General features: G+C 38.1%; 1 protein-coding gene across 21 annotated transcripts in view; it reads left to right on the top strand.

The window, feature by feature from the left end:
- LOC126321101 (zinc finger CCCH domain-containing protein 13-like) overlaps positions 1–23077 on the top strand; it is a 229314-nt gene that overhangs the window by 82695 nt on the left and 123542 nt on the right. For all 21 annotated transcript variants that reach the window (XM_049994147.1, XM_049994156.1, XM_049994170.1 and 18 more), the window contains exons 6-7: positions 4825–5260; positions 10078–10248. In XM_049994147.1, the coding sequence (XP_049850104.1) occupies positions 4825–5260; positions 10078–10248 (607 nt within the window). The remainder of the gene's footprint in view (positions 1–4824; positions 5261–10077; positions 10249–23077) is intronic.

Genomic DNA, 23077 nt, shown 5'->3' with positions numbered 1-23077 from the left:
TATGTGTCGAGCAACATTTTACGTAAATATTTATGATTTGTTTAAAGTATGCATTCCTAGGTGAAATGATATGTAAAACAATGGAAAGACACTCATATATTGGTAGCAACATGTGGGGCATAAAAACAGTATTTACAGTAGCTTTTGAGCTCTTGGTCTTTCTCTTGTAAAAGTACACTCATTCACACACAACCATGTAGATAGCCAAACATTTGGGCGTTTGCGTGAGTGAATGAGTGTACCTTTATTGGAGAAAGAGAAAGAACTCAAAAGCTAGTGTAAATAATGTTTTCTCTTGTGTGTTTCTATCTGCCACACAGCAGTCAGCCATAGGTGAGTGGTTGCCTTCTCTTTATTTTATGTATTTTTTCGATTTTTAAGTATAATTCTGTTCTCTTTTAAGATTGAACCAGAATTAAAACTGCTTCTGTCATAGCATAAAGAAGGAGAATATGACCTGTGCAGAGTTATGAGTGTAAAAGAAAGGAAGTAGTTTTTCTACTTATCTGGCAGCTTCAAATACATTAAAAGCAAAAGCATCTGGACTTATTCACACTGTTTTACTTGTTAGTATTAGTATCCAAGTCATGTAATATAATGCATCATGTCATATAAAGTAACATGATACCTGAAGTCATGTTGTATAACATGACACACGTCATCATGTCATCCAACATAGCATTTGTCATGTTGTGCAGTATAATGCAACTTGTTGTTGAAGTTTAGGGTGCATGCATTCCCACTCTGGGATATTTCGTACTGTAGATGCATCCCACTCTGTAGAAGCACAAAATTTGTGTGTGCCTGTTTTTCTACCCCTCACCATTTGTGAAATGGGGGGGGGGGGGGGGGGGGGGGCATCCCCTTGGTGAAAATGTTGACCCCCCTCCCCAACCAGAAATCAAATAATTGTTTCAGCGCTCCTGCTAGGGACAAATCCACCCCCAGAAATTTTATCCCCCTAGCCATATTATATATTTTTTACTATGGCTGGCAAATCTTCTGATTTTCTGCACAAGATCAGGGGCTTTATTCTAAAGATTGCAAGATACTGGTGTGCCAAAACCTTGCAGCTAAGAGAGCTCACTTTCATGGGGAAGTAGGATTAATTCATAAAAAGTGCAAAAATGTCAAGATGTTTTGGTTTAAATCTCTTTGAAGCTGCCAGACAAGCCACCGGGGGCCGAACTGCACAATAACCCTGGGTTCGGTGTGGGGTGGAGGAGGGGTGAAGTGGACTGCGGTAGTTATCGTGGGGTTGAAAACCAATGCGGCTGCGGCGGGGACAGAGCCTCTCCATCGTTTCTAGGTCCCCGGATAACATACAATACAATACAATACAATACAATACAATAATCAATTTTTCCCTAATTTTTTGTTTTTTCTTTTTGCTCTTGTTTGTCAGTTAGCACTGGTGTACTTTTTAATTTTGCTTTTTTGTAATTATAATTCACGTTTATTTGCGAAAAGAATTTTTCTGTCACAGTCCGTTCTTTGTAAGTGCACACGCAAAACAATTGCTTAGTACGTATTATGTAATGCATGCCAGTTAACTCATTGAGTTACCAATTTTGTGCAGTTCATGGTGTTCATTGCTGAAACTGTTGATATTTTTACTGAAAGTTTTGATCAATACAAACAAATTTGAACAGTTAGGAGACATTCAGTCTCTCTATGAAAGCTTATATATATAATGTAGCATGACATTCCCAAAATCCAAAATATTATTTGCAATGTGTATGGCCCGTCTATAGCAGCCATTAACCTAAAATAGCTACTGGATATAAGCTGACCATCATTCATAAGCTTATGCTTTGAAGCAGTGGCAGTATTAAATTGTGGTGTGCGTTATTTTTCCTGCATTTGACCGTAGAAACAGCATATGGAGCAACTTTTAATACATACACAAATGGGAAAAGTAAATTAATTTCATGGTTGTACGGTTTCTTCTCATATCTGTAGTAAAAGCTAGTAGAAAATTGTACCCTTACTCTCATAATGCCACAATGGGGAACTGTTTGAAACACTGAAACAGTAAGTTTTCATATAAAAAACGGTGTTCCTACAGTTTTGGAATAAAACCACAAAATCTCAATATTTTAGTTGCAAACCAATTACGGTGATTGTTGCCACAGTTTGTATTGTGTGTGTGTGTGTGTGTGTGTGTGTGTGTGTGTGTGTGTGTGTGTGTGTGTGTGTGAGTTTCTAAGCATGACTGTATAATAACAAACAATTTGTTTTATTATTTGTCTTTTTTTCGTGCTGACTTCAAATATTGGTTGAGCTGCCTCTCATTTTCTTTTAAAATCACCTCTGTTATGGTTTCATCTTATGCAGCAACCTAACATACTTTTTCTTTTTTTGGTGGCAGTGTTGAGTTTCTTCTAGGATTCCAGTGTATTATTTAAATGATACAGGTTCAAAGTAATTGCTAAAGAAAGTTAAATTTGTATGTTGAGAAATATAATTATGCAAAACAGTGTCATGGTTTTTATTTTTGCCTGTCTGTGCTTCTCTGATGCTCCTTGTTAACCATCTATGATCAGTGTGTCCAATTGTTGTCGTGTGAATTTTTTGCTGGCGTGATCACAATGAGATTCCACCTAGAACTGGCCAAAAGCTGATGTATTTTTTAATTATTTCAGTGAATTAGATAGTGTAGTGGTTAAGATAATTAACTTGAATTTGTCAGGAATGATATTAAAATCTGTGTTATGCTTTCTCAAATAGGTATTGGAGGGTTTATCTAAATCACTGCAGGGAAATGCCAAAATACCGAATTACCTGATTGTAAGACGATCTTTAATATAAACAAAAAGAAATGGTGTGCACCAATTTCTTTCTTGCATATTCTCTATGCCAGTGGTCTGTTGTATCACTATTTTTAATCATATTCATCACTGTCGTCATCACTGTTATCATCATCATCTTCTTCTTCTTCTTCTTCTTCTTCTTCTTCTTCATTTGAAAGCCTACTGGCTTTTCTTCCTTTCTTTCACTCCTCCCATTATCTGTCATTTTCTGAGCAATCCATAACATTAGACATGCAGCACTTTTTGAATACGTTCATTATAGGTTCCTTTAAGATTCTGCTCTAGACAGTGACGATCCATTGCCTCGACAGTGATTTTGAGGGTTTCTTTAACTTTCCTCTGGAGTGCAGGTATGATTTCCTTGAAGAAGCCACTCACAGTAAAGCCGTCGCAGGTGAGTCCTAAAAGGTCTATTCACAACAACAACAACAACCATTTCTTGACTCTGTGAGGTCATGACACCAGGTGTTACTTGGAGCAAGTACAGCCCCAAATTCAGGGTTTAAACCGTCTGCTGCCCTGGTTACTGCAGAGGCCCGGCATCACTTTAGATTTAGTGCAGTACAGGAGAGATTGCACTCCTGCTTCTGTTTTTAATTCGATATTTCCAGACATTTTAAATGAGCACAGCAACTATGTACCTGTCTTTGTGGGTGGGTTTAAGCAACGGGACTCAGTTGGTTGCTCTGTTCTTTTTCCGGATCATGTCCTCAACATCCGACTGCCTCAAGAATTTACTATCTTTGATGCAGAATTATATGCAACTTTTCAGGCACTGGAGCAGACTAAATTTCTTGTCTGTTTAGATTATCTGAGCACCCTTTTGTCTCTCCAACATTTGTACCCAGTATATAAAGTCGTCCAGAATATATAGGATGCCTTCCACCAATTACAGCAACTGGGGAAGGAGGTGTCTTTCTGATGGGTACTTTGGCACATGGGAATTGCGAGGAATGAAAGGACAGATTGAGGCATGTTGTGATTCTCAGGTACTTCAGTGTGCCATCCCCATGTATGCTGTCACCTCGCTGTTGAGATACAAAGTCATGCGTCGCTGGGAAGCCGAGTTTCTTTATATGTGCAGATCGCTGTCCCATGACAAAGTCACTTTGTCCTTTAGATGTATTTACCATAAAAAAATGACCTAGCAAAATCTTGAGGAATCACTAGGATAGGATGGATACTGCTTTGATCAAATTAGATATTACTGTTAGCCTTGGAAGTTGCTGATTTGCACACTGTGTGATGCCATTGAGATAGGAGAGCAGCATTAGTCACACCAATTGGTAAATGTGTCACACTCCCTCCCCTCCCTTTTCCTTCTCACCAGTCTCCATTTAAACCTGGTTTACTAATTACAGTAGATTGATGAATGTTCCCATTGCTGTTCTTGGTATCATTCTCAATTGTTCAGTTGAGGTTGTGGTCTGAACTGATGCTTGAATCCCCAACCATAATTAATTGATTGTGTATGAGGTTTCAGAATATTATTTGTTGGTGTAGAGCAGATAGTGTGAAGTGGATGGACCATTTGTACAAAAAAAGGGGATTTAGAAAAAAACTCTTAATATATCTCATGTATGGTTCTGACAGCACAGATATTTTCAGAAATTCTGAGACAAATTAATGCTGATGACATATTTAGATTTGATTTGTCAGTATATCATTGTCCTAATTAGAAAAAAAAGCAAATAAATCATTTATATTATGTCTCACATGCAATGTGGATATCTGGGATTGATAATTAGTTATTGCAATAGATAAGAAAGGTTTTAATGCTCTGAAGGATAGTGTGATTGATAGTATTGTTTGTATCTAATGAACTGATAATACAATTAAAATTTTTATTTTTGTTTTACTATTTATAAAAAGTATTTTCTAGTATTTATTTTCAAAATTATGGCATCATTTACTTTTCTCTGAAGGTCACCTAGTCTGTAATACTAAATTAGTTTGTTTCCATCTGATCCATTTTTACTTTCTAAACAAATTGCATACATTTTCATTTCAGGTGTAAAGCATAACCTGTCACCTCGCCCAAATAGATCTTTGTCATCTGATCGAAAAGATAAACGTAACAGGAGCAGCTCTCCACGATCACAAGCAAGAGACAGGGAGAGAGACAGAGAGAAAGAACGCGAGAAAGAAAAAGAAAAGGAAAAAGAGAGAGAAAGAGAGAAAGAAAGAGAACGTGAAAGAGAAAAAGAAAAGGAAAGAGAAAAAGAGCGTGAACGTGAACGAGAACGAGAAAGGGAAAAGGAAAAGGAGCGTGAACGTGAAAAAGAGAAGGAACGAGAGAGGGAAAGAGATCGAGGCAGAAGTCGATCTCCGAAAGCGAAAGGGAAAGAACACTTATCTCGCTCCCCAAGGAGGTCACCGAGACCTTCTAAAGATACCAGGAAGAAGGACTCTCCTGATTTAGGAAATTCAAAGGATAAAAATTACAGGTACTATGTATGTGAGGCATTATGAATGAACACATTTGGCTTTGAATCTCCTTTACAGACTTATTACAGATGATTTTATTAAAATTATGTTTGAATAAATTGATCTTTTTGATGTCCATTTTGTTTTTTACTAAGACATCCGTAAATGGTTTATGGTTATTTCCTGTTGAATTTTGAGGAAGGCTCCAGCAAGTCATGAAGTAAATCCTTAATTGGTGTGATGTATTTGATTGCAACACAGCCATTAACTAAGACGTAGGATAGTACTAAAATTGAATACTACACTCTTTATCTGACAAATAGGTGTTTCATATTATGTCAACATTTTGTTATGTTATTTTGTGATGTTATACACTGTGTGCCCAGAAATGTCAGGTATTTTCTACTTTGCATAAACATAACACCTTCCTTTACTTAGAAAAAACTTCTGGTGATGACCTCTATTTGTCTACTAAGTTTCATTTGTGGTAATTTTGTCCCAGGTAGCAGACTTGTCTGTTTGATTGGAAAGTCTTAAGAAATGAGCTCATTGTAGTTAATTATTTGTGACTGGTTCGCATTGGACAGGCAGAGGGCAAATGTGGAGACTGTCAGTCTGATTTCTCCCGTTTGCCCAAGAGTAGTCACATGGCTGCCCCATCAGCAGAATTCTGTTCAGACACACAGGAGGGAGGGGTTCATTAGTTACCAGGAGCACCAGTGCTAGGTGACTAATAGTGTCCCTTAGGAAAATACTGTCTATGATAAGAAAGAAACCATTGTGCACTCTTTATGTTTGCTGGAAGACCTCATTTGAGATATGGAGGAGTTATTGCCTGTAGATATCATGTGCTCAGGTCATTGCTCAAGTAAGGACCAATGATACTTTTCACTTGAGTTTCGAGAACATCTTTAATTCCTGCAGGTGGCTAGAGAAAGTGATGAAGATATTTGTCATTGGTTGCAGGCTGAAAGGTGAGATTTCAAGCTTCTCCGAAGAACGTTGAGAATCCCATGTCCAAAGAGCAAAATGGGCTTGTCAGCAATTTACAGAGTCTGAGATTCTTATAGATAATTCCCAAAGCATTTGTAACTGTGTCCAGAAATGCACCATTCACCAGAAAAATCGTTGTGGTCTTATTATGCTTAGAACTGAGAGCTGGATGAAATCAAAATCGGGAAGCTCCAACATATTTTATGAAAAGATAGGTTAGATTTTCTGGGGAGGGGGGAGGAGGTGTATGTTCATTATAATAAAAAATAGTATTATGTCCAGTGAGGTAAGAATTGAGTCAACCTGCAAACTAATCTGGATGCATATATAACTGGCTGAGATGAATTCAAATTAGGTACCGGATGCTTTTTATGGTCATCTGATGCTGCTACAACAGTTAAGCCGTATTCTGCAAAAGTACCCTAACTAGTGACAGGAGGAGAGCTTAGCATGCCAAGTGTAGACTAGGATGCCTGCATACACTGCCGTTGGTGGAGAGGACAGGCAGTCCTAAAGCAGTTCTGAAAACTTTCTCCAGAAACTATCTTCATCAGCTAGTTCAGCAGTCCAGACATAACAGAATTTTCTTTTTTATATCGTGTGGCTACAGATAGACCCAACCTTATTGACAGAGTCAGTAAAGAGGCAGGGATTACTGACCACAATGTTATTATTGTAATAATGATGGTTAGTTGAATCATTAAGTTCATCAAGAAGGCTAGGAGTTTTTTCTTTGCGTAGCAAACCAGATAACCAGTAGCTAGGAACTTGCCTTCCATTGAATGGACATCATTCAATATGAATGCAGTGAACAGAGATGAATTGTGTGCATGAATTTGAAATAATCAAATTTTCACACTGGGAAGGATGTGTTATATAATTAGTTTAAGGGTGGGAAAGAACCACCATGATTTTATAACATCATTCAGAAAATAAGAAGAAAACAGATTGTTACATTCTCAGTTCAAGAAAGTGTATAGAAATGCTGACGGACACATGTTTGTAGAAGTAATTGTTTGCAAGGGGTGCTACACATGACACATGTTACAAGTTTCACATCATACAATAATGAAAGAACTTTCCGAGAATTGTAGAAAACTCAGGTCATACACAAAATTGCTAAACAAATCGAAAGCTTCTATTCTGTCACTCTAATGACAGCAAAAGAACAGAAAAAGCCTTAAAGCTCACAGTAAAAAAATTCTTCACACTGCAGTGTTGTAAACCCTCCACATGACATCATCAAATATATGACATAGAAATGAGTATTTCTGGCACTGAAAAGCCAGTGAACCAGTTGAAAACAAATAAAGTGCCAGCTTCTGATGGAATTTCCAGTTTGGCGTTAGGGAGAGTAATATTGTCCTCTTACTTAGTTTGCATATGTCGTTAAACTCTCACACATCCAACAGTCCTAAGTGACAGGGGACGCACAATTTCCTCCAGTTATATAGTAAGGGAAAAAGAACAGGTGCACCCAGTTATAGACCAATTTCCTTAATGGCAGTGTGATGCAGGATCCCTGAAAATATTCTTGGCTTGAATATAGTGAATATCCTAGAGAAAAAGAAGCTTGAACTCTGGATGACAGGTAACAGGCTGCTTTCACATGTTTAGATATCCTGTTTGATGCAATGCTGTAGTTGACATCAGGATTGTATAAGACAAATGTGATAGAACTGTTGCTGTCTGTGTACATAAATTATCTGTTGGACAGAATGGGCAGTAATCTGAGACTGTTTGCTGTGTACAGTAAAAGTGTTATCATTAAGTGATTTGAACAGAATTTTTATTTGTTGCAATGTATGGGAGTCTATGGTTTTTATTGTAGGTGGGTGGAAGAAACATAGCAATAATGTTCAAATACAGTATTAATGGTAGTCTGTTTGATTCACCCATTTTGAAATTTATGGATCTTTGTACATTGATTGGATAATTGATAAATGCCTGTGTAGTGCAGAAATATAAATCTTCCACAGTACCAAGTAGAAATGATAGAAGATCCCTGTAGTCAAGTCCATTCTCTTTCCATCCCCTTTTCTTGTCTCTGGCTAGGTAGTACGCAGCTGAAGCATCAGTATAAACTACATCTGCATCATCCTGAAGTTCTAAGAGTTGATCAGTCCTACATTATAATTTGCCTCGTTTAAGATTGAACATATAATGGAATATGCCTTTAAGTGGATCGTTGGTTTTCTGTATAGTCCCTGTTAATAAAGCAAAATTCATCCAACAGTTTTAAGCATGTCACAAATGAAAGGGATACATTGCATTAATTTTAAAGATATATGCATAAATGTTATGATCAAATTGAAGATTATTTTATTGGAAGTATTTTAATATGCACTGTGTGACAAAAGTAATTAAACCACAAAGAATATGTTGCCAGGTGTCAATATATAAGTGTCAGTTAAATGAAAATGAGGCAGATGGGAAAAAGGAAGTAAACAGTTCATTATTTAGAAAGTAATCACCATAACTGTTAATACATTTATCTGACTGTGATACAAGACAGTCAAGGCCTTCATGGAAAAATGTTTGTGGTTGCCTACAGAAACATGATTGTACTCATGCATGCACTTCTTCATCTAAAGCAAATCAAGTCACGAATATTTCTCTACAGGGCTCCAAAAATATGGAAATCACATGGGAAGAGATCAGGACTGTATGGAGCATGTATTAGGGCTTCCCAGCAAAACTTCTGCAGTGTACTTGAAACAACCTTTCCAACATGTAAACCACACAAGGAAGGACCTCTGTGTTGTGTACTAAGCACATCGTAACTCCGTCACATCTGTGGCTGCAGTTTGAGAACAAACAATGGACTCCCTGCAAAATTTTGTGTCATGCCCCACCTTTGGTTGGAGCAGTAGCTAGACTAAAGAATTAGTGTCCCATGCTTAGGCTGCCATTGACAGCACAACACAAATGTCTGTGGTGCCATGACAGTGAAACATGGACTGATATTGAATGGAGTCACCTCGTGTTCAGTGATATATTGCACTTTTGCACCATCCTGGATGACCGTAGTCTGTGAGTATGGTGCTGACTAGTCAAGAGGTCCCTTTCTTCTTTGGAGAGGCACAGTGATATTACTCCAGATGTTATTGTATGGGATGCTATCGCAGCTCGTAGTGATTGAGGGAACTTTGAGGACACAAAAATATGTCACAAATGCCCTGAGTCCTTTTGTGTTAACACAACAAGACAGTATTTTTCATTAGCATGGTGTTCATACACACAGGGAATGTATCTCTGTGAACTTTCTGCATGATATTAGGGTACTCCTGTTTCCATTAATATCCACAGATCCATCCCTGAAGAACATATGGGGACCAGCTCATATGTCATCTCTGTCCCAGTGCCAGTGTCCAGGATTTGAAGGACTAAGACACATAAGAAATTGACGGAACATTCTTAACAGGAGAAAACTTTATGCCAGGCTGCCAGACATGTGTCTTTCCTGTACAGTGGTCTTCCAGTTTTTAAACACAACTCACAAAGTGAAATGTTAATCCCTGCATCACAGCCTCAATGTTACTAGTAAAATGAGATACCTGATTTTTAGAGGAATATTTGCTGCAGTGAATATTCATTATAGCTTAAAACTATTTGCTATCCTGGGATTCACACCTAGATACCCATCATTTGCAGATGAAAGTTTTGAAATGTTGAGCAGGAAGTAATGGCAGGTTTAAACGTATTGCTGTCTTTCACACGGTTTTGTGTTAAATGTGTAACACTGCGAAGTCTTTGCCAATAATGAGGCATTTTATTTCAGTGGATTTCCTGCATACACACATTTTAAATTTTAAATGATGAACATCTTTTGTTTTTGTTGCAGAACTTCTCCAAGTAAACCTCGGAGTCTCAGTAATAGTGGCAGAGCACGGGATAGCAGTTTAGATAATAAGCGACTTTCAGGGAAAAGCTCACCAAATATTGTTAGGGATGTAGAAAGAACAGATGCAAGCAGGGAAGGACGTGACAGCTGGGGCAAGCCATCTGATTCAAGGTAGTATATACTTGTCATAATCACTTTATTACAGCCAACATTGTAAACATTTCAGTCAGAAGACAGGGTTCACTTGCTGTATTGACGTATTTTGTGTAACAATTTAGTGCAGTATAAGTTCTAAGGTAAAACTCCATTCTCCAGTTGGTGAAAGTTTGACCTGTTGACCGTCAGTATTACCTTGAAGTCAATTCCTTCATTGATGATAAGGGGGTGATTTTGCCGATTTCATGTCCCGCAGTGGTTCATGGATGATAATATATTAAACAACACTCGAGCAATTGAATTAGAGTCATGTACACAATGGTGTATAGCTTCTCCTTTCAGCCTGATGATTGTGGCATCATGTTATAGCACGAACTCCAAAATACATTGAAAGTGTTTAGGAGTCTTTCTGATCCCTGACTGCCCAACCCTCCCCCACAACTAGTAGAAATGTGTTGGACCTGTGTCAAGCCATGCGCTCCATCTTTGAGTTTCTATTTTATGCACTTAATTGGAATGAGGTAATGTAATCTGCAGAACATACAAGTACTCTTGTTACCACAGAGTGTTCCTCAGAACTTCAGACAACATTTGTGTTTGATGGGTTGGGCAGTGTCTACAGGTGGCTATATTAGAATAAGTGGATGTGGGGATACTTAGGTGCTTACATTTTCTCCAGTGAGAGTTGTTGACACATGTGTAAGAGGCTCCATTTCATCCATTGTAAACATTTCCACCTCAAGAATACCTTCACACCAACCTGAATGGTACCCTGTCAGTAAGTCAACATGACTTCATGTTGTTGTTATAATACTTGTACCCTGCCACCTCTATATACCAAATGTTTTCCGTACTTTGGTATCCTATCACAGTGTTCCTGCCCTTGTCCTAATCTCTGTTCACTGTGATGTGCAGTGAGTACATGATGTGTGAGGTAGCAGCTTTTGTATCCTGTAACAATGTAGTTCTGGATAGTGTGGCTACTCACGAATTGATAAGTGATTTGCTGCACTGTAACCAACCCTGCCATCATGTTGTGCACGACAGTTGACAGTTCCTTGCACCAAGTCTTAGCCTATTTTAGTTTCACTACCTGTGATTTTAATGAAGCCAAATGATACTCTTAAGAAGTAATAGGAGACCCTTTACTAGTCCATTATTAGACATGTGTATCAGCTTCTTCATTGTCTCTAATTTCTGTGTGATCAGAGATCTTGAGCAGGTTTACCCTGTTCCTTTCCCCTAGTCTCCCAAGAGCTTCATGACATTTTGCAATGATCTTTGATCTCTTTGCAGAGGCTGATAGAATTTCAGAGCTGTGTGGCTGAATAAATATAGATGCTACCTTTTAGCACCTGTGCAAATTCTCCTCCGTGCTTACACTCTGATAGTGGATATTTCCACTTGCAATACTGTGACCAGCTTCCCTAGAGAGACTGCGCTCTCTACTCTAGGCTGTGCCCTGTATACTCTGGCTCCAGTGCCTTCATCTGTTTTTGACCCATTAGTAAATGAGACTGTGTCTTCTGAACAGGGCCTTGGTTCATTCTTCCAGGCTTCCTTGCCCCCCCCCCCCCCCCCCCTTCTTCCAGCTGTTACGTTGACAGGTTTACTGAAGCAGCCAGGATTTCCCCTGAACATTCCTATATTTACTATGCTCACTCTACAAGTGTGCTATGACAAAGCAGGCTTGCCAAGCTCCTTAGCAGCCATCTTTTGTTCCATTCCGTCATACTGTAGCCCCATAAATTGTCATAGGTCTTATTGCAGTGATGTGTATCCAGCATATAATCATGGGGTTTGGACTCCATTTTTACCACAGGATCTTCTAGTGCTCATAAGAGTATCATTTGCCTTGGAACATATATTCTTTGTATGGGAGGTCAATGATAATTTCACATCTAGGAGTATCACTAAATACTTCACTACATCCACTACTGGTAGAGTTTCATTGAGGAGCTTGAGATTCCAGGCAGTATGCAGATTTGCTTCTTGTATATTGCTTAACGACAGTTTTCTTGGAACTGACACTTTTCTACACCAGTTTTCCACAATGCCTAGTGCAGATGGTGCTATTGTTATAACAGTACTAGCAGATTTGTGAAGTATTAGTCAATAATCAGATTTGTGAAGTATTATATGATTAAATTGTCTGGATTTCCTTGACAAAAATAGCATCTATACTCTGTTCATCATAAGAATAAATCTGATGCAGACAGACACAAACCCAATGGTTAGTCTGAAGCTGTAGCACACGTACACTGGTGGTGGTACCCTCTTGGAGATAGGTCCTACTTAAGTATTAAATATATTATTCCTAAGTTATGTTAAATGAAGCTTTATGATATTCAAATGTATTGATGGCTACCAAATGTTTTTCTTAAACATGCTTTAGCTGTGTAGTTTTTATTTCAAAAATCATGTACAGTCATAGTCTCTGCACTGTTGTGCTCCGATTGTCATGCTGTTAATGCGCAGTATGAAAATGGATGAGGCTGCTTCCTGTTCCGTAGTGAAACACATGCGGGGAACACGGTAAAAAATTACTGAGAAATAGATTGTTCTTTATGTTTTTCATAAATTTACAGAGATTGTCAGAAATGAGGGATTGTATTAGATATTGACACACACATTCACATTGGTCATATAGCAGAGTCGGTAGCATACTTGATTGATAATTAATTGCAGTTCATGTTTTGCGGTTCAAATCTCGCATGGATCATCATTTTTTTCTCATTGAATTTGAAATATCTACATCTTGTAATTGTAAAATTCATCAATTTTTTAATGAACTATGTACGTCTTCTTGTTTCTAATTATGTATTGCACATGAAATTCCTGTTATTTCAAATGTAAATTCTTTATTATCAATATTTTATGAAAGACTGGTAATACATGTTGCTTAAATTAAGAAAACATAACAATTTAATTTTTAAGGCAAAAATAAAAACCAAGTACTCTTTATTTGCACTACGTTTATCGTTTTATACCACAGATGTAGATAAGTGTCTTAGAAACATGAAAAACAATCATTTTCATGGCATTGAGCACACCATACAAATGCTGCATTTTTACATTTGCCAGTGTACCATTACAATATGAACCCGACAGAACTGATTGGTGCCAAGATACAGGATTTGGCCCGAGAAGTAACAAGACTGTTAAGCTGTCAGACATACTGGAACTAATGCATGCAGTTTTTTCACATGTCACTGCCGAATGCTGGTGCTTTTAATGGTTCATCATGAAAGAAGAAGAGAAAATGCAGCACATGGTTGGCTTCATGGATTCTGTTATTGATAGGCTCGTTATCAATGTAGCAGATGATACTTCCAGAAGTGATGTGTATTTCTCGGATTTGGAGAAGGAAGGAGCGAAGAGATTACCCAATGACTGACTGTAATTAAGACCTTCAGTATTCAGTAGTATGGTGAATCCCTGCAGTATGCTTTTGCATCACACACAGCTTGCTCAGAAAAATTACCCTGTGTTTAAGTTAGAAATTTTCATTGCTCTTGTTTGTAGTTAGAACACTGTGTCAGGTGAGAGCGACAGCATTTTATCCTTTCTGTTTAGTCACCTAAAAAGCGCATGGTAGTGCTGGAGTTTTGCCAAATATTATTTCATTCTCTATATAAATTAAATGACATTCGAAGCTGTATTGTTTCTTTGCTTATCTCTTTTTCCATCTGAACTGCAACTGGTCACATCATTGTAGGTTAGTTGGACTGCTGGATGACCAGTGCTGTCAAATTTTAATGCACCGGTAAAGCTGTTGTTCCATATTATTACTCAGTGTATGTGCATGTAATTCAGCATAGCACGTATCCTTATGATTATACTTGACTGTACTGGTCACAGCTTGGCTTCTGCTCCACGTGAAATGTTATCCAATGAGATTCAAGCAAACACGGAAGAATGCATGGCATAATGTTTAAATCAGATTTATTCCTGTGATAAACAGAGTATAGTATTTAACTCTTCAATGAGTTAATTCACCACTAGATTCCACAGTGGTGGGGACATGACCTCTCCCCTTGTGGACACATTCTGACAATGTTGATCATTATGTTCTCATCAATCATTTGTGGCTTCAACCATTCTTCTGCTTAGCATGGTCTTAATCTACCTATATATGATTGTCTTAGTGCCATGCTCTTCTGCTGCTGTAACCATAGTTTCAAAGGTCATTATGCTAAAAGCCAACCTCAGTGTCCCGGAAGATGCAGAGAGCTATTTTCTGAAAGTTTAGTACTTTTTCCACTTTCCCAACAAGTTGGTGAAATGTTGTTTCATATGACTTACCTGGTTGATATCCATATTGGTTTACGTGTAGAGGAACCTTGGTTAGCCTCTTCTCCCCAAGGTGCACATTAACCAGTTTTTCTAATGTATTTAGAAGGAAGGAGGAGACTGATTGGTCTCATATCCTTGGTGTGTTATCATCAGTTCTCCCTGCATTTGGCATGAAAACAACCCTCACTATCCTCTAAGCATTAGAAGTGATCCTTGCTGCTAGGTTGACCTTACACAGGAATGTAATTAAATCCTTTCTGCTTGTTGCTGTAGAGCTTGAAAGATACCATTTGGGCCTTGTGAGATGAACTGTTGAAATTGTCCGATTGTCCACCGGATATTTTTGAGGTCAACAAATTCTCTGACAGATCCTCATGTTCTCTCTTTGATAACCTGTAAACCAGTCTCTGTGTGGTGCAGTAGTTAGCACACTGGATTCGCATTCGGGAGGACGGTCGTTCAAATCTGAGTCCAGCCATCGTGATCTAGGTTTTCCACAATTTCCTGAAATTGCTTGATGCAAATACCAGAAAGGTTCCTTTGAAACGACATGGCCAATTTCCTTCCACGTCCTTCCCTAATCCAAGCTTGTACTCAATCTCTAATGACCTCATTGTTGACAGGATGTTAAATACTACTCTCCTCCTCCTCCTCCTCCTCCTCCTCCTCCTCTTCCTCTTCCTCTCAAGGACTGATCCGTGACCTATGTTGTATGCCAGAAAGCATCACTGACTGATGCTTGAGGATCACATCCATTATCTCACTTGCTGGCCTTGTTAACCCACCGTCCACCTTTCTGGAGAACCTCCTGGATTAGTTGCCACCATCCTCCTCTCTGGAGAACCTCCTGGATTAGTTGGTATTCTAGGGAATATTTTATAAAGTGTAGCACAAGTACCTGCACCTTACACTTCCTCACAGAATACCTTCCAGGTAGATAGCTTCATTTGCTTGATCACAATGTTACACTTGACCAGGTCCCTTGATATTCTGCCCATTGTCTCTTCTTCCTTGCAAAGTTGAACAGTATTCATACCTGCTTCCTTTGCCCTTTCATATCGTTGATCCACCAAGGTACATTTGCGTTTGTGCACTGCTAGGTGATTGGGCAGTTTTATGAATATGAGGTCTTAATGTCAGATGTCTCTGCGTCTGCTATTTTCTCAAAATCTACTGGATTTCTTATCGAAGTTCTTATGTCAAACAAGTGTGAATTTAGGTTTTTCCTACATGAGTCCCTGTCTGTTTTGCCAGGATTTCTATAGGTCATGGTCTGTTTAACATCATTCCAACCTTAAACTTAATGTACGTGCCTCAGTGCCTGTTTCACCATACGTGCCACTTGGAGTCTTCCACCAAACACCAGTTTCTCAGAACTCTGAGGTGGGAGCAGGTGTTACAACATGTCCTTGGTTCTGGCGGTATACCTGGCTTTAATTTATGTTAATTTCTAGTGTTTCTTCTCAGTAACTATTCATTTTTTCACTCCCTTGTTTTTTCTACTTCTTTCATTTTCTGACCTGTCTATTTTTTCCTGCCCTCCACCCCTATCACATACAATGCACTTAGCTTTGTGCTCTTATTAACTCTTGTCTAGTGTTTTTGTAGTAATCTCTGTCTTGGTTTTACCCAGTCTTCCACCTCTAGGCTCTCAGCTTTTCAAATTTCATCCAGTACAGTCTTCAAAAATTAGTCTTTCCTCATCCCACCCAGTAAGTATCCCTTGACCTGGGGATCTGGGTAACTTTTCTGAACTCTTCCGATTTCCTAAGTCTCACCAGGCCTTTTCCTTCATCCCTCTTCCTTTCTCTTTAACCTTTCTGCCAGACGAAAGAGCCACTGGCACCCAAAAGCTTGCACATTTACTTATCCTCCATATACATTTTCCTCTGCTGTCATATGGTGAGATTTTTTTATCTATCCAATTACATTATATACTGAAGAGTCCACATTATGTCCACTGCCCTCCGCTAGATTTAATGATGCCTGGTGGCACTGTGGTGATGTGACGCTGTAAGGAACATATTTAAGTGGGTCATAGGTGAATGGGGAATCATTCTAGTGATGATATGGGCTGCAAATTGGGAAATCACCTGACATGAGAGACTTTGTCAAAGGGCAGATTATTAAGGCCTGGCACTTGGAAATGAGCATTTCAGAAATGGCAAATTTCCTTGGCTGTTTACCTGCTACTGATGAGAGCATCTGTGGAAAGCAGTTGAAGAAGAGGCTTTCCCTCTGTAAAGAGCAGGGTAGGTGATGATCTGCAGTGGATTTGGCAACAGAGTACAATTCTGATGTAGGCTCAAGTGTTTCAGAGCATACCGTTTGGCATGCATTGTTGAATATGGGACTCTGCAGCAGTAACTACATTGTGTTCCCATGTTGACCCAACAGCATCGTTGATTATGACTGCAGTAGGAAATGGGATCATTTAGTCAGAACCATGGAGCAATGATATCATGTCACCTGGTCGGATGAATCACATTTCTTGTTACAGTAGCTCGATGGTCGCATTCAGATAGGCCATCATCAAGGCTAGTGGCTGCTGAAAACATACATTGCACCAGGGACACAGGCCAATTGGAGACATTATTATGCTATGAGGGACATCCACATGGGCTTCTGTGGAGGATATCCACATGGGCTTCTGTGGAGCCTGAACAGTAACTGAAAGCACTATGACAGCTGTGGAGTATGTGAACATCATATCTGTCACTCGTTATCTGTTCGTGCTTGATGTCTTCTCCCAAGTGGATGGCATCTTTCAGCTGGTTGACATTACAGGGCTGAATCATATTGCAGTAGTTTAAGGAAGATGACAGTGAACTCTTGTTTATATCTTGACCACAAAATTTCCTTTGTCTGAACCCAATGTAACACATAGGGATGCTATCAAATGTTATCTCCACAAACCACCACCAGCTTGTAATTACAGGAATTGTATGACCTGTGTGTACACATCTAATACCACATACCTCTGGAAAACTACCAACATCTTTTCAAGTCCATGCCATGCAGAGAGCCACTGCTATATTTCATTCCAGAGGTGGACCAACACACTACTAAGCAGGTGCTCATAAAGTTTTGCCTCTTTGGTGCATTAATATACATGTGGTCAGATAAGGTGGGCTCCATCACCATATGCCATTGTTTTACGTAACTACCCATTAGAGTGAACCCAAAAGTTATGTCAGTTACTTCTTCCTTTCTTCATTTCATGAGGATAGGTTTTCTAGCCCTATTCAAGATTCCCACATTATTTCCTATTAGGAGTTCAAGTAGATAGTGTTGGTGTTGCTGCTTCCCCATACCAGGTTGTGGGCATTGGCGTTACAACCAAGCAGCAGTAGTTCAGTGTGCTGCGAGCAGCTGTCTTCCAGTCTCCATACCTCCTGGAAGGAGCCGTACTATCCTCATAAGGAAGGAACGCAAACTGAGGTCAATAAAATTTCCCTTGTTGTTCATTCCTCATGTAGTTTCATCCCGAAGCCCACCATCAACATGAATGAAATTCCATTCTTAACACACATACATTTTATGAAGCTCTTAGATTTATAACATAAATTGACTCACCTCCAGTTTCTCAGGTGCCTGAAACACCTCCTTTATATAGATAGGGTTTTTGGATCAAGGCCATGTCCACCTCCTGTCTTCCCAGCAAATGATTCAGGGCAGCAATTGCACCTTTACTGTATTGCAGGTTTCTCTGCAACACTTGCAGCCTCCAACTTGTCAACGTGGTTGCTTCTGATGTCTTTGATTATCCTGGTGGCAACCTGCAAGAATGTTAAGTAGAATTTCAGATCCTGTTCTCACATTGCCACACTACCAACTTCCACCACTAAGAGTTTGACCATCTGATACAATCTTTCGATTGATTACCCACCAATCCCATGTCAAGACCTTCTGGTTTTGCACCCTATTTTCTCGAATAGAGTCTGTGAGGGAGAATCCTTAAGAAATTTTGGTACCAAAATCGGTACTTCTGTGGTCTTAAACAAATCAGTCACTGTCTTCACCAGCCTCTTCCTGCAGAGATATCTTGGTCAGCATTTCCTTAAACCACTCTACTGTTTCCAACACCTCACAAACAAAGGTAAGAACACCTTTATCCAGTTGAACCCTCCTGCATTTGGGTTCTGGTCTTAGCAATTTATAGGAACAGTAGATAGCTTCCATTCAGCATTCGACAACATAAAGTGTGTTGTGCACTATTGCGATGTTCATTGAAGCTTTAAACATTCTGTGCTGTGACAGTAATGGGAAGTCGTAATGCTCTCTGCTTTAGGTATTGTTCAATATGGTTTGTGTTAATTATTTTGGAAAATAATTGTGGGTATCATCTCTCTCAGGAACTTGGGAGATCATATCACATTTTTGTTCTTTTAGATAACAATTCTTTGGCTGCTTCTAGGGTTAAATATCTGTATAAAATTACTTTTTACACTCAGCAGGGAACTCTCTTTCTCAAGCAGCTCCACTCACTTTTGTACCCAGTACAATATTTATGCCCTTTCCAGGACAGGTGCTAGGGAAAAATATAATAAGTGTACTCCATCTATAAGTATGAGGTTTGCCCTCACTCATCCTCCTCTCCCTGCTTACCCCCACCCCCACCGAGTACAAAAGTACTGCAGAACCTTAACACCCCTTATTTGAACAAGATGTTACTCCTCACTGACCATTTTTAGTCAAGTACATAGACTGTCCTAAGTTCCTTAAAACTGGATTCTAACCATAAATACTGTTACAATAGAGCTTAATCGGATTAACCTAGACATAAATATAGTAATATAATTTCAATCCATTACAAAACATGTCCCTACAAAATATCCAAGTATAAAAATCACAAAATATTACTATTTGCAAAAAGATAACTTGCTGAATAATCAAGCTAAATATTAGCAGCCAGTGGTCAAGACAGAGGAGCTACTTCACTAGTTTGATTATTACTAGTCCTACAAAGCACCTTTTACTATCTCATCACAGTGGCAAATCTTGTAATAATTACCAAATAAAAGTTTATTTTGTCTTATACTGGAGAAACATAAAGTTATATTTCATATTTTACCTAAGTTTTGTGTTACAAGAATGCACTGAAATGATTGTATGGCAGCTGCCAATAAAAAACCCCACTTTCTTAACAACTATCTGTGAAAGACTTATAAAGGTTATGAAACTCCATGCCTATAACTCAAAACTAAACCAGTATAGTTTATATAAGTTTGATCATTATGATCTACAAGTGGCAGTGCTTTGTGAAATTTATTGCAGTTTGCATTTCTTCATTGTACTGCTTGACCTTTTTTACACATGTTCTCTTTGAGCACCCTTTTCTTGCTGTCCAAACAGATTTATGTATCTTCAATTTCAACAATTCTATGCATGAATATTTCTCCTTCATAAGATCTGTTCATATTTATTCTTCACCCTTTATATCGGAACACACTGTACAGCTTGCCAGTATTTTGTTTCTTTTTGTACAGTAACTACTTTACTTACTGTCAGTCCGTCTTGTGAATTCTGACCATTCTTTCTCCACTTTCCTTCCTCATGAGCTATATTAAGGGTACCCAATTGTTCCAAGTAACTTAAAATTGAACTGACTCTGGACGCCTTCCCAATCATTTTCGTCTTACATAGATGGGAATCCTACTGATTAGTACTGTCAACAGATGGCTCTCATGTGAGAACTTTACTCTTGTTACATGCCATTCATAATATTTTCTGGGCCCAGTAATTCTAGAGTTACTTTCTGCTGTTCTCTGTCAGACCAATATTTCTCTTTAAACTGCCTCTCAAAATCTTTCCAATTCTGGACTTCTATCACATTAAGGACGCCCCATTCTCTGGCTTTGCCCCTCAGGTGTTGTGTTACAAGATAGATTTTCTTTTTATCATTCCACATTGGTGAAATATTATCTTTAGATGTTCATAAAAGTATTATAGTATGTACTTTCCCTTCAGGCTTGAAACAGGGATTCTTACTGGGTAGATGACTTCTACTTTCTAAATGAAACTCCTCCCACCACTCATTTGCACTCCCTATCATTCTGGGTGAAAGCACATTACTCTGTTTTAATTCCCCCTTATTTTCAGATTCCTCAAATTTCTTGTTCAAATTAATAGTGTGGGTCCTCCAGTCTCTATTTCCAATATCTTTATCAATAATCCTTTCAGTACATTTAATCTGGGTGTGGTTAGTAATCTCTACCCTCAGTGTGTTCTGCTCTGTGTAAAAATCTACTGTTGCTGACTGTACTACTCCCATTTTCCTAACTGGATTTTGTTGGAATGTTTCCTTTAATTCAGTAATCCAGTGACTGTTACAGTTCACTTGTTTGTTTAAAGTTTTGAATTCCTGCCTAGTTTCCCTTAACTCAGTTGCTACATACAAAAAACTGTCTTTCTGTCATTTTCTTGGGCATTTACATCAGGTGACACTTCATACACTTCCCCCTGAGCTCTGTTTGCAGTACTTCTAAATTATCGTAAAACTCCTCTTTCAAACATGTTATTTCGAACCAGATCTTGTTATAACATCAGTTTTAATTTTTTTGAATTGATCATTAATTATATTAAAATCTGATTTTAATTGTGTTTTTTTCCTACTTTCTAGTCTGCAAAATGATCATCTAATTGTTTGTCAAGTTTTGTCACTTTACTGTTTAATTCAGCATAAAGGTCTACATTATATTGGGTAGAAGCTTCAGAGACAGCCGACAGGCTCTCTAAATTTTTAGTCTGACTGTTTAGTTCTTTACTAATAGTAATATATGTAAGAGACATGTATGTAAGAGACAACTTTCCTATCAACCATGAAGAACTGCTAATAAAAATTTGTTGCATGCTCGGTGGGCGCAACAGCAGCCAGTTTATATTACATGTCGATGTACCCCAGTCAGCTGTAGTGTTTGTTCACATTGTGAATAATAATAATAATAATAATAATAATAATAAAAGGAGACTTCCAGAATCAAATTTTTTTGAAAGAAAATTAAACAAGTTAAACATTAATCTTTAAAAAAATAGTGAAATTAGGCATTACCTGTGACCACGCTAGCGACATGCCAAACAAATGTCATTACAAAGTGATCCTGAAAAGAAATAGAGACTTGGATTAGATTTCTGTAACAACACACGTTGTTGTTGAATACTGCCGTATACATAATACAATGGTATTGCATTACAATGATCCTATGATCTGTGCAAACCTAAATGGGCATATCTTCTGGCAGTTCAATTAAATTTTTATAGATAAATGGTTAATACTGCCGTGCATTCAACATATATGAAGAGACCAGATAATCCTTCATTTACTGCATCCCACAAGTTGATACGTTCTCAAATTATATGAGGTTTAATGTAAGCAGTTGTTTTAGATATTGTTCATGGTCTCATTAGTAAACAGTGTTCCATTAAACAATATAACATCAGTTGTTGAAAGCCTTGTTAGATTCCTATTTGAAATTAAATCATTCACCAAAGTGCATTTAGGGTCAACAGTCTACAGTGACTTTTTAAGGGAAATAACCACCATTTGATTGTTTTATTGTTTATTTAAGTACAACCCAGGTTTCGTCCTGTTATGCTATTTCCAAGATTTGGTGTTTCCTAAAAGCTTCACTCGTGTGCGATGTAAATGTGGTTGTGTGCCACTGGGAAGAGAAAATTATTAATTCTGCATCACCTTTAATAGATGTTTTCCAGCTGATAGGACAATCAAAGGTGATGAATGAATGCTTCTATCAGCAGGAAAACATCTCTTAAAGGTGATGTGGAATTATCATTAATTTTTTCATCCCAGTGATAGACAACCATATTTATATTGTCCATGAGTGATGTTTTTAGGAAACAGCAAATACTTGAAAATGGCATAAAAGACCAAAACCTAGATTGTACTTAAATAACCAATAAAACAGTCAAATGGCAGTATGTTCCTTTAAAAAAATTGTATAACTGTTGCTCAACAACATCAAAAACAGTCTACAGCGAGTTGGTGGTTGGTGTTGTATGAATGAAGAAAATATGGGAAGTGCAGCACTGCCACAAACCTGTCTTGTATGACATTTAATAACTATGTTGTGTCACCATTCTTGTGTCTCAGCTTGTGGTGCAAGTTTGTCTGTATCACTGAGTCCGTGATCAACTATAGTTCAAAGTTAGTACGAAAAAGAACTTTAAGGGGAACTTCCAACTAAAGAAGAGGAATGTTCTATCTATTCCCAGCACATGAGGCAGATCATCAGCAACATAATAACTATCCACATCACAGAGTATGTCGTCATTAATTTTCAACACAAGTTTGTCAATGTTTGTTAAATAATAACAAATTTCTATAGTCATAACAATTTTTGTTCCCTTATGTATTGCTCCCAATTTCCCTTATGAAAATTATGCTTCAATATGTGACTTCTTAGCTTCAAGTTCACAAGCTTTTGATTGTAAGTAACACCCAAAAATTCTCTCAAGTGTTTCAGTTTTTTTGCTGTCATTTGGAACTGCTACAAAAATCTACTTATGTAAAGATTTAATGGCTTTAACC

The sequence above is a fragment of the Schistocerca gregaria genome, chromosome 2, assembly GCF_023897955.1.
Source record: "Schistocerca gregaria isolate iqSchGreg1 chromosome 2, iqSchGreg1.2, whole genome shotgun sequence".
Classification (NCBI taxonomy): Eukaryota; Metazoa; Arthropoda; class Insecta; order Orthoptera; family Acrididae; genus Schistocerca; species Schistocerca gregaria.
Note: the sequence above shows the minus strand (reverse complement) of the source record. Positions and strands in the feature narration are given on the sequence as shown.